General features: G+C 37.2%; 1 protein-coding gene across 2 annotated transcripts in view; it reads left to right on the top strand.

Moving 5' to 3' along the window:
- LOC106085942 (polypeptide N-acetylgalactosaminyltransferase 2) overlaps positions 1-13,634 on the top strand; it is a 401,345-nt gene that overhangs the window by 49,362 nt on the left and 338,349 nt on the right. For both annotated transcript variants that reach the window (XM_013250428.2, XM_013250427.2), the window contains exon 2: positions 6,449-6,899. In XM_013250428.2, coding sequence (XP_013105882.2) covers positions 6,813-6,899 — 87 coding nt within the window. In that variant the 5' untranslated portion in view covers positions 6,449-6,812. The remainder of the gene's footprint in view (positions 1-6,448; positions 6,900-13,634) is intronic.

The raw sequence follows: 13,634 nt of genomic DNA, 5'->3' as shown, positions 1-13,634 counted from the left end.
TAAAAACTACCGTTGGAAAATGACAACATTATGGCAAATTACCCAAAATCGGACCAACATATATCTAATTCTGAACCGATTTCAAGCAAACTTCTCAGATAATGTGGCATTCTTCGAGGAAAGTGTTGTGCAAAATTTTGGCAAGATTGGTCAAACAATGCGCTTGCAGTGGCTCTTGGGGTGAATATCTGGCGATATATATATATGACAGCGTTTTCTAAATCCGGACCGATTTCTATGAAATTCTCCAGCAATATTGAGAGTCATAAGAAAATCCTTCCTGCAAAATTTCGACAGAATCGGTAAACAAATGAGTTCTTTTTGGTAATATTTCTCAAAATCGGACGAACATATGTATGAGAGCTATACCTGAATCTGAATCGAGCAAACTCCTCAGATACTGTGGCAGACTTGAGGAAAGCCTTTTGCAAAATTTTGGCAAGATGGGTCAATAAATGCGCTTGCTATGACTCTAGAATTAAAATCGGGCGATATATATATATATATATATATGAGAGCTATATCTAAATCTGAACCGATTTCCATGAAATCAACCAGTAATATTGAAAGTCAAGAGAAAATCCCTGCTGCCAAATTTCGAGAAAATCGATTTACAATAGACCATTTTATTGCAATATTACTGCAAATCGCACGAACATATATATGGGAGCTATAACTAAATCTGAACCGATTTTGACCAAATTCTATGTATGTTGTGGTAGTCATCGAGGAAAGCGTTGTGCAATATTTTGGCAAGATTGGTCAATAAATGTGCTTGCAGTGGCTCTAGGAGTTAAAATCGGGCGATATATATGAGAGCTATATCTAAATCTGAACCGATTTCCATGAAATTCACCTGTAATATTGAGAGTCAAGAGAAAATCACTCCTGCCAAATTTCGAGAAAATCGGTTTATAAAAGACCATTTTATTGCAATATTTCTGCAAATCGGACGAACATGTATATGGGAGCTATGTCTAAATCTGAACCGATTTCAAGCAAACTTTTTAAACATTGTTAAAGTCGTCGAGGCGTTGTACAAAATTTTGGCAAGATTGGTCATTAAATGCGCTTGCAGTGGCTCTAGGAATGAACATCGGGCGATATATATGTATACGAGCTATATCTAAATCTGGACCGATTTCCATGAAATTCACCCGTTATGTCGAGAGTCAAAAGAAAGCCCTTCCTAACAAATTTCAAGAGAATCGGTTAACAAATTTCAAGAGAATCGGTTAACAAATGACCATTTTATTGCATTATTACTGTAAATAGGACGAACATATACATGGGAGCTATATCCAAATCTGAACCGATTTCTATGGAATTCCCCTGTAATGCCGGGAGTCATATGAAAATCCTTCTTCCCAAATTTCAGTTATTATATGATCATTTTGTTGCAGTATTACTGCAAATCGGACGAACATATATATGGGAGCTATATCCAGATCTGAACCGCTTTGTTCCGATTTCAATAGGCCGAAAAACGTGCCTGTACCAAATTTGAACAAAACAACATGGACAGACGGACATGGATAGACAGACGGACATTGCTAAATCGAATCAGAAAGTGTTTCCGAGTCGATCGGCATACCTATCAATGGGTCTATATCTCTTCCTTTTGGGTGTTATAAACAAATTCACTAAGTTATAATACTCTGCACCACAGTAGTGGTGTAGGGTATAATGAATATTCCCCCATCCTTCGGTGGTGGGTATAATGAATCAAAGGTATTTTTTTCTTTTCTCAAGTACTTTTTTGTGTGTGTTGATAAGCGATTAGCACTTTCCCCGTTCGGGATTTTGCTTACAGTTGGTCATCATTGAAGATATATTTTTGAATTACCCATAACTGCTATTGAAATGGCAAACTAATGAACACTCAGACCTTGTGGAGGGTGAGGAGCAAACAAAACTACTTTTCGATCCCCCCGAAAAAAGGGTTAAATACAATGTTAGATGGGAAATTAATTCATCGTTTTAACAAAAGCAAAAGTTAATAAAACTATATTTCTATAGGGGAGTACAATTTCCATTCAGTATTTCATTTAAACGAGATAACGCGATAACACCAAAAGCCAAATTGTTATTCGATTTGAATAAAACTTTTGGACTTATTCCATAACCGTTAAGTAAGATCCAATTCGGTCCATTTACTTATTCTTGTTTCTTCTTTCTGCCATTGTACAATAATATAATTCTGTTCACTGTATTTACCATTTTCCCTTATCTAACTTGGATTTAGTGTAAAAACCAGTAAGGAGAGGCAAAAGTCGGGCGGTGCCGATTTTTTAATACCCTACACCTACCCTTTAAATACAAAAGTGGGACTATATCTAATTCTGAACCAATTTTGATGGACCTCGGCGGATGTATTCAGATAGATTATTAAAATTACTGTATCAATTTTCGAGCAAAGCAAATATGTCCAAAATGTAATAACTACGGTTGAAAAATTGACGGGAGATGGGAGCTACATCTAAGTCTGGCTCCAATTCGATCAAACTTTATGGATATTGTGGAATTCATCGAGGAAAGCGTTGTACAAAATGTTGGGAAAATTGGTAAATAAATGCGCTTGCAGTGGGTCTAGGAGTGAAAATCGGGCGATATATATTTATGTGAGCCATACTTAAATCTGTACAGATTTCTATGAAATTCACCAGTAATATCGAGAGTCCTAAGAAAATCCCTCATGGAAATTTTCGAGAGAATTGGTTAACTAATGACCATTTTATTGCTGTATTGCTGCAAATCGGCCGATTTCTATAAAATTCACCAGTAAAATTGAGGGTCATAAGAAAATCCTTCCTACCAAATTTCGGTCATCGGTCAACAAATGACCATTTTATTGCTGTAATACTGTAAATCGGACTAACATATTTGTTTGCCCAAAAGTAATTGCGGATTTTTCATATAGTCGGCGTTGACAAATTTTTTCACAGCTTGTGGCTCTGTAATTGCATTCTTTCTTCTGTCAGTTATCAGCTGTTACTTTTCGCTAGCTTTAGAAAAAAAGTGTAAAAAAGTATATTTGATTAAAGTTCATTCTAAGTTTTAATAAAAATGCATTTACTTTCATTTAAAAAATCCGCAATTACTTTTTGGGTAACCCAATATATATGGGAGCTACTTCCAAATCTGAGCCGATTTTTTTAATATTCACTTTTAATATCGTGAGTCATATGAAAATCCTTCTTGTCAAATTTCGAGAGGATTGGTTAACAAATTACAATTTTATTGCAGTATTAAATCAAATCGGACGAACATATATATGGGAGCTATATCCAAATCTGAACCGATTTCTATAATATACACTTCTAATATCGAGAGTCAAAAGAAAATCCTTCCTACCAAATTTCAAGAGAATCGGTCAACAAATGACCATTTTATTGCTGTATTACTGTAAATCGGACTAACATATATATGGGAGCTACATCCAAATCTGAACCGATTTCTTTAATATTCACTTTTAATATCGTGAGTCATATGAAAATCCTTCTTGCCAAATTTCGAGAGAATTGGTTAACAAATTACAATTTTATTGCAGTATTACATCAAATCGGACGAACATATATATGGGAGCTATATCCAAATCTGAACCGCTTTCTATAATATTCACTTCTAATATCGAGAGTCAAAAGAAAATACTTCTTGCCAAATTTCGAGAGAATCGGTTAGCAAATGACCATTTTATTGCTGTATTACTGCCAACCGAACGAACATATATATGGGAGCTACATCCAAATCTAAACCGATTTCTTTAATATTTACTTTTAATATCATGAGTCATATGAAAATCCTTCTTGCCTAATTTCGAGAGAATCGGTTAAAAAATTACAATTTTATTGCAGTATTACTGCAAATCGGACGAATATATATATGGAAGCTATATCCAAATCTGAACCGATTTTTTCCAATTTCAATAGACTTCGTCTCTAATTCGAAAATTATGCCCATACCAAATTTGAAGACGATCGGATGAAAATTGCGACCACAAATTAACATGGACAGACAGACAGACAGACGGACAGGCGGACATAGCTAAATCGAATCAGAAAGTGATTCTAAGTCGATCGGTATACTTATCAATGGGTCTATATCTCTTCCTTTTGGGTGTTCAAACTAATTCACTAAGTTATAATACGCCGTACCACAGTAGTGGTGTAGGGTATAATAAAGTGCGATAACAAAAAAAAATTTATTGGCATTATAAAGGCAAAAAATCTAAGTTGCTTGAAGCGCATGTTATTTGTCAAAGACAACAAATTCATAATCAGGGATTTACTAAACTCAAGAGTGGCAATTCAAATGCAATATATTAATTCCTATTTCGCAATCAAAGGCAATATGCTGACGTAAAAATCAAAAATAAAACCTTTTAATTTGTAGAAAAAGGGATTTTACAGATTTAGTGCATGAAATGCAATGCATTTTAATTATTTCAATTCATAATACATTGTTAATGCAACTAAAAGTATTTGTATGCCCTGCGATAAAGGATGGATGGGTGGTATATAAACATCGTCATTCCGTTTGTAACCCCTCGAAATATTGATTTATGATCTCATAAAGTATATGGCATATATACTACACGTTTGAATTATTTTTTTTATCTAGGCATGTTTATCCATCTGTCTGACGAAAGCACGCTAACTTTCGAGCAAATAAACAAGCCATTAAAAATTTGAACAAATAAATTTTATTGATGTAGGTCGGTTGGAATTGTACATGAGCCAAAATGGTTCATGCATAGATTAGCCGTTAGGTTAGGTTAGGTTGAAAACAGGCTATGGATATTAATTCGCCCCATGCCACTATGGATATATACCTAAGCCAGTAATCGTTGTGCACTCTAAATACTAAAAAGTTACCCCGAAAAAGATAATCTAAGTCATTAACTCCGTGCTACTTACAAAATCCCTACACCCAGACAAATTAGTCTGCTCATATCAGCAAACACTGTCTGCTGATATTAAATTAAACATTTTTAACTTTTTAATAAATCCTAGATATCCAACCTATTGATATACAGATTAAGTGTGAGGCAGCCACTGCGGCAATGAGACTTAAGGCAATTGGAGAATGAATTGAGGATGGGAGCAGCTCATACCATCGCGGTATAATCGAGGCGACGATAGGAAACCTGGAAGGAAGGGAAGAGATTTCCGATCGGATACCTGAGATGAACCTTGAAGTCGAGTGCGAGGCACTGCTGCCATCGGCGCAGTTTTGAATTGACATAACCCTAGTATTGCCATCTGGAAGATCATGTTACACGGATGGATCAAAGCTAGTGGGCAGAGTGGGCCTGGGGGTTTACATTGAGAACCCAGGGACTGAGAACTGTTTTAGACTGCCTGCCCATAATACGATCCTGCAGGTTATTCGGGCGATCACGGAATGCGTGACGTCGAGTGTGAACATCTTTACCGACAGTTAAATTGCCATAAGGGCAATAACAACCAGGACGGTAAGGTCACGAACAGTCTTGGAGTGTAAGAAAGAGATTAACGTCTTCTCTGAGGATGGCAAAATCCGTATCGTTTGGGTGCCGGACCATAACGGAGTAAGGGGAAATGAAAGGGCAGACAATTTGGCGGTGAAGGCCAGGGGACTGCCGTCAATAAACTTGGTAAACCTATAGTCTTTAGGGTCGACACAGTCCGAGTTAAGGGAATGGGCGACGAATGCGCATGCACCATTGTGGAACCGCGAAACGGTCGGTAGGATGGCGAAAATCCTATGGGGGGATCCAGATCGTGAGAAGACGAGGCTATTACTGAAAAGAAGGAGGTCAATATAGGTGTTCATAAATGATACATTTTTCTTCGTAATATGACGAAAGGTGGTTAATAAATATATTCGAGGTGGTGGGTATTCAAAGTTCGTCCCGGCAGAACTTGTTGCCTTTTTACTTCTCATTTTCGTTTGAAATATAGGTGATTGGAAATTAACCATAGTATCAATACTCTCGATATAGTTTGCCAGCTCTATAATTTAGGCCACTGTGCCATATTACAGCGAATTCGGAAAATAAATGTGGATGTAATGGGTCTGAGACCTTAAATAGGATTATCGGTCTATATGGGGGCTATTTCAAGATAAAGTCTGATATATCCTATCTTCGAATTTAACCTGCCTTTGGACAAAAAAAGGAATATGTGCAAAGTTTCATCTAATTATCGCAGACAGACAGATGGATGGATTTGGCCAGACCGTCTTTGACTTTTATGACGATACTTTATAGATATTTCGATATGTTGCAAACGGAATGACAAAATGAATATAACCCCATCCTTCGGTGGTGGGTGTAAAACCCGATTACTTTCATCTGTACTAAATTATATAGTTTTGACAATGGAAATTTTTAAATGTTTTCCTCTACACAATATTCTCCAAGCAATAAAATGTTAATTGCGATTTCCTCATTTCTTTCTCTTTGCAGTATTCATTCACGACCTACACAACCATACTGTAGTTTTAGTCCAAAAATAAATATATATTCCAATACTACTCCATAGAAAACAAAAAGAATATACATAACTGCCAAACCAAAAGCAAATATCACATTAAATATTGAGAAAATCACAATAGTCATCTAAGAGCCTGGTAGATCTCTTCTCACGCATTAGGCTCAACTCATTTATAGTCATCATTGTCATAGCATCGTCATCTTCATCATTTGCATCCCAATCAGCAATAGCAGCAGCAACAACTGAATCGGCACCAACGAATAATCAGAAGGAATCATCACCATCAGCGGCAGCATCAGCATCAGTAACTACAGCATCATCGCCATTGCCATCACTATGCGCCGTAATGTAAAATTGATTGTCTTCGTCAGCGTCATTTGGATGTTTGTACTGGTCTACTATTTTCAAACCAACACTGAAAAGGTGAGTTTTTTTTCCATTTTCAACCCACTTCATTTGAAATTGTACAAGAATTCAAGCATAAATAATATACTTTTACATATTTATAAATCTACCACCTTGAGCTCACCCCATTTTGTCTAAGTTGCCGATTTGTTTTTAAAAGCATTGGGCTGGAAGGGGTTTTATGTAAATTTTCATTGTTATTTTTAAATTAAAGTGCAAAGAAGGAAATTCTACATCTCGAGTAGGGTGTACACTCGATTATTATGACCTTTCCTATAATCGAACAATTGACAATTTTACATTTTCAAATAAACAAATAATCGAATAATTTGGAACGGTTAATCGAGTAATCGTTTGGATGTTAAAAATGCTTAAAATATATGAATTGCATTTTTGTGTACTAGCTGACGCGGGCCCGCTCCGCTGCGCCTTCTTTTACTTTATATGGAAAAAAAGTTTCCTTGGAATGTTTATTTTCGACAGTTGAAAATCTTTTAGTGAAATACCATGATAACTTGACTAACAGTTTAACAATATAAGTGCCTCTATCTGAATCCCATATGATCTTTATTGGTCTACGAATTTAAGCTTGAATGTAAGGTGTACTCCATTCTTAAAATACTTCATTTCAGCCCGATATTCTCATGAAGTCTGATTTAGTGGTGTCTTCGGGGGAGAGGTGGTCCCCCAAATACTGAAAAAATATCAGCATCGTGCTCTTCTCTCAAATACCATTTATTTAAACCCCATATTGCCATTGGCTTAACAGGAGTTTACAGGATGAGGCGTCCCCCAAAACACATGGCCCCAAAATAGGTTATCAAATTCGTTTTCTAATCTCAAATACATTTCATTTGAGAAACATTTTTTCCCATGGTCCCATATTTTGATATCAAATTCGTATTCTACTCCCAAATACCTTTATTTGAGCCCCATATTGCGATGGTCACTAAAAAATTGCTGTTTGTGGGGTATTTTGGGAAGGGGTACACCCCAGAAATTTGGTCCCGAAAATGGGTATCAATTCTTGCTCTATCCCCAAATACCTTTCATTTAAGCTCAACATTGACATCGTAGGTAAATATTTAGGGGTGTTTTGGAGATAGGGGTGGTCCTCCATACACTAAGCCCGGAAAATATATCAGCAACGTATTGCCATTGCCCTCAAAATTCGATATCAAATTCGTTTTCTAATCTCATGGATATTTAGTTCCACTCTCTTTAAGACCCAAATTGTTTTAGTGAGCAAATACGTCCTATTTGGGGGTTGTTATGATGGTGGGACATCCGCTAGACAGTTGGCCCCGAAGGTTGATATCAGATAAGTGGTCTACTCCCAAATACCTTTAATTTGAGCCCCATATTTCCATAGTCGGCAAACATGACTGGCTTGGGGGATGGGCGGCCACTCAGTGAGTTGGCCTTGAAAATTTATATCGGATTCGTGTTCCACTATAAAACCCCTCTTATTTGAGCCTCATATTGCAATAGTCAGAAAATACTTACTATTTGGGTAGTGTTGTGGGGGTAGGGTGGCCCCATAGACACTTTTCCCGAATATTGATATCAAATTCGTGTGTTACTCCCAAAGACCCATATTGCCATGGTCGTAAATTTGTCCCTTTTGGGATATGTTTTTGGTGAGAGGCGGCCCCCAAACACTTGGCCCCATATTTGGATATGAGATTCGAATTCTACAGTCAAATAACTTTTATTTAAGACCCATATTCCCATGGTCAGTAAATAAGTCCAGTTTGGGGGGTGTTTTGGGGAAGGGATGGACCCCCAGAAACGTGGTCCCACATTTGGATATCAGATTCGTATTCTACTCGCAAATACCTTTCATTTGAGTCCCATATTGCCATGGTCGGTATATATGTCAGATTTAGGGATATTTTGAGGCTTGGGGTAGTCCCCCTAGCACTTGGTCCGACAATTGGATAACAGATACGTTTTCTTATTCTAAATACCTTTCATTTGAGTTCCATATTGTCGTGATTGGTCTAAATATATGTTTGGTAGGTTTTAGGGTGGCGTAGCCCCCCTAGGTACCCCAAATTTTTATTTTTAGGGTACTATATGAGAGCACACAAAATTTCGCTTAAATCGCACCACCCATCTCCGAGATCTGGGGTTTCTGAAAATTAGGGTAAGGGGGAGGGTCCTTCAGATATCAAAAAATGTAGTACCCTATTTTCAGCACGGGATCATTATGCATCATCTGTGAAAATTTCAAGAAAATCGGTTCAGCCGTCTCTGAGTCTATAAGGAACACACAAACATACAAACAAACAAACCTACAAACAAACACAAATTGATTTTTATATATAAGATATGTATATGAGAGTTATATGTATATCTGAACCGACTTTCAAACAGATCGTTTAAAAATTGTTGTTGTGCAAATCTGGCGATAAATATGTATGGGGGCTACATCCAAATTTGGACCGATTTTGATGAGATCTTGCAGATATGTTAAGATCAGTAACAAAACAATGTATGCCAAAATTTTGTGCAGATCGGCTAAAAATTGTAGCTATTATGGCCATTTAAGTACAAATCGGGCGATACATATATATGGGAGCTATATCTAAATCTGAACCGATTTTGATGATATATTGCGCATATGTTAAGATCAGTAACAAAACAATGTATGCCAAATTTTGTGCAGATCGTCTAAAAATTGTAGCTATTATGGCCATTTAAGTGCAAATCGGTCGATACATATATATGGGAACTATATCTAAAACTGAGCCGATTTTGATGAAATTTTGTAGATATGTTCATGTCATATTTTGTGCAGATCGGAGGTAGTCACTCTTTAGCAAATTGTGAAAAAAAAAAACAATATGGAAGGGCAAAAGTCGGGCGGTGCCAACTGTATAATACCCAACACCTACCCTATAAGTACAACGTGGGAGCTATTTCCAATTCTGAACCAATTTTGATGGACCTCGGTGATGAAATATGTTCAAACTGTTATAACTACGGTTGACAAATGACATTTTTGCAAATTACCCAAAATCTGACATACATATATGTGGGAGTTATATCTAATTCTGAACCGATTTCAAGCAAACTTTTCAGACAATGTGATAGTCGTTGAGGAAAGCGTGGTGCAAAATTTTGCCAAGATTGGTCAAATAATGCTCTTGCAGCGGCTCTTGGATTGAAAATCTGCCGATATACATATATGACAGCTATTTCTAAATCTATGCCGATTTCTATGAAATTCACCAGTAATATCGAGAGTCATAAGAAAATCCTTCCTACCGAGTGAATCGGTTAACAAAAGACCATTTTATTGCAATATTACTGCAAATCGGACGAATATATATATGGGAACTATGTCTAAATCTGAACCGATTTTAAGCAATCTTCTCAGATACTGTCGCAATCGTCGAAGAAAGTGTTGTACGTAGTTTCGGAAAGATTAGTCAATAAATGCGCTTGCAGTGGCTCTAGGAGTAAAAATCGGGCGATATATATATATATATATATATATATATATATATTATATATATATATATATATATATATATATATATGAGAGCTATATCTAAATCTGAACCGATGTCCATGAAATTCACCAGTATTGTCGAGAGTCAAGAGAAAGTCCTTTCTAACAAATTTCAAGATAATCGTTTAACAAATGAATATTTTATTGCATTATTACGAACATATATATGGGAGCTATATCCAAATCTGAACCGATTTCTATGGAATTCACCGGTAATGTCGGGAGGCATAAGAAAATCCTTCCTGCCAAATTTCGAGAGAACCGGTTAACAAACGACCATTTTACTGCAGTATTACTGCAAATCGGAGGTATATGTTCCCCCTTACCCTATGAGAGCTATATCCAAATCTGAACCGATTTTTTCCAATTTCAAAAGACTTCGTCCTCGTCAAAATCGGTCAAGATTTAGATAAATCTCCCATATATAACTTTCATCCGATATGGAATTGTATGGCTATAGCAGCCACAATTTTGGTCCGAAAATTGTGTGTTTTCTTTAAAGTCTGAATACGACTGCAAAATTTCATAAAAATCGGTTCAGATTTATATATAGTATCCATATTTATCTTTTATCCTACATGGAGTTTAAAGGCTGTACCAGCCACAATTTTGGTTCGATCTTTAAAAAATTTTGCATGGGTGCTCTATTTGCGGTCTTTATATGTGTGCAAAATTTCATAAAAATCGGTTCAGATTTAGATATGCCTCCCATATATATCTTTCTTACGATTTGGCTTTAAATGCTGTAGAAGGCACTATTTTAGTCCGATCTTAACAAGATGTAGTACGAGGTGTTTTTTTTTTTGATGTTTTAATACGTGTGCAAAATTTCATAAAATTCGGTTTAGATTTAGATATAGATCCCCGATATATCTTTCATCCGAAATAGAATTTAGCCTGTAGAAACCACAAGTTTCGTCCGATTTTGCATGAGACGTTTTATTTGACGTTCCAGTACGTGCGTACGATTTCACTTAAATCGGTCGTGATTTAGATATAGCTCCAATGTGTATATTTCATCCGATATGGACTTTTAAGGCAGTAAAAGTCACAATTTTGGCCAAATCTCTACAATATGGGGTGTGAGATGTTCTATTTGACACAGGTTGACACAGGTTTCGATATAACTCCCATATAATCTTTTATCCGATATGGATATTTTAAGGATGTGAAAATCCAAATTTGTTGTCCTATCATAGGAAAATCTTACAAGCTTCTATTTGATATAAGTTCTGCATATAAAAAGTACTACGTACACCAGGTGGTGTAGGGTCTTATATATAGTCGGCTCCGCCCGACTTTTGCCTTTCCTTACTGGTTTTTGTTCAAGAACATGCAAACTTAAGCAAGTCGTTTAGGGCGATTGTGAGCCTTTTGAACATCATATCAATGTCCTCTACAGTTTTCGCTTTCTTCTCAGGCCCACTTGGGAAGGTGTTGCTAAAAGCGCACCAAAACTTATTCCAATCCGCCTTCCTTCTGTTTCGCGGTATTTTGACTAGGGCCAAGGTAATGCATCGACAATCAAAGAAGCTGATGTGTCATTGAAGTGACTATTTAGCGTAAATGTCAGCCACCATAGCGCAGAGCATGTCCGGCTATGACGCTGAAAGCCTGGGTTTGGCAAAAACATCAGAAAAATTGTCAGCGGTGGTTATCGACTTCTAATGCTGGCGAAATTTGTAAGGTGTTGATGTCGCTCGGCGGCACGCCGTTCGAACTCAGCTATAACAAGTAAAGGCATGCTAAGTTTGGCCGGGCCGAATCTTATATACCCTCCACCATGGAGCGCATTTGTCGAGTTTTTTTCCCGGCATCTCTTCTTAGGCAAAAAAAGGATAAAAGAAAATATTTCCTCTGCCATTAGAGCGATATCAAGATATGGTGCGGTTTGGACCACAATTAAATTATATGTTCGAGACCTGTGTAAAATGTCAGCCAATTCGAATAAGAAGTAAAATAGAGAGATCGATTTATATGGGAGCTGTATCGGGCTATAGACCGATTCGGACCATAATAAACACGTATATTGATGGTCATGAGAGGATCCGTCGTACAAAATTTCAGGCAAATCGGAAAATAATTATGCCCTCTAGAGGCTCAAGAAATCAAGATCCCAGATCGATTTATATGACAGTTGTTGTTGGAAATCATAATAAAATACCTCATGCAAAATTTCAGCCAAATCGGCTAAGAATTGCGTCTCTTTGTGGCTAAAGAAGTCAAGATCCCAGATCGGTTTATATGGCAGCTTTATCAGGTTATGATCGATTTAAATCATACTTTGCACATTTACTGGAAGTCATGACGAAACACATCGTGCGAAATTTCAGCCAAATCGGATAAGAATGCGCCCTCTAGAAGTTAAGTTCCTAGATCGGTTTATATGACAGCTATATCAGGTTATGAACTGATTTGAACCATACTTGGCACAGTTGTTGGATATCATAACAAAACACGTCGTGCAAAATTTCATTTCATTCGGATAAGAATTGCACACTCTAGAGGCTCAAGAAGTCAAGACCCATCGGTTTATATGGCAGCTATATCAAAACATCTACCAATATGGCCCATTTACAGTACCAACCGACCTACACTAATAGGAAGTATTTGTGCAAAATTTCAAGCGGCTAGCTTTACTCCTTCGAAAGTTCGCGTTCTCTCGACAGACAGATGGACGGACGGATATGGCTAGATCGACATAAAAAGTCACGACGATCAAGAATATATATACTTTATGGTGTCTTAGACGCTTTTTGCGAGGTGTTACAAACAGAATAACGAATAACCCCATCCTATGGTGGAGGGTATAAAAATGAAGCCCAGTGATATGTGAAAAGTTTGCGCCTGTTCCTTAATGGAATGTTCATGGGCAAATTTGCATTGCACCAAATCGAAAGTTTATTCTAAAAGAGGGCCTTTTTCGAAATGCCACCGGAGGCCGCGGTAGCGCAGAAGTTAACATGTCCGCCTATGACGCTGAACGCCAGGGTTCGAATCCTGGCGAGAACATCATGAAATTTTTCAGCGGTGGTTATCCCCCTCCTAATGCTGACGACATTTGGGAGGTACTGTACCATTTGGTATGGCAGCCATGTAAAAACTTCTCCACAAATAGGTGTCGCACTGGTGCATGCCGTTCGGACTCGGCTATAAAATGGAGGTCCCTTATCATTGAGCTTAAAACTTGAATCGGACAGCGCTCATTGATATGTGAGAAGTTTGCCCCTGTT

This window comes from Stomoxys calcitrans, chromosome 3 (assembly GCF_963082655.1).
Source record: "Stomoxys calcitrans chromosome 3, idStoCalc2.1, whole genome shotgun sequence".
Classification (NCBI taxonomy): Eukaryota; Metazoa; Arthropoda; class Insecta; order Diptera; family Muscidae; genus Stomoxys; species Stomoxys calcitrans.
Note: the sequence above shows the minus strand (reverse complement) of the source record. Positions and strands in the feature narration are given on the sequence as shown.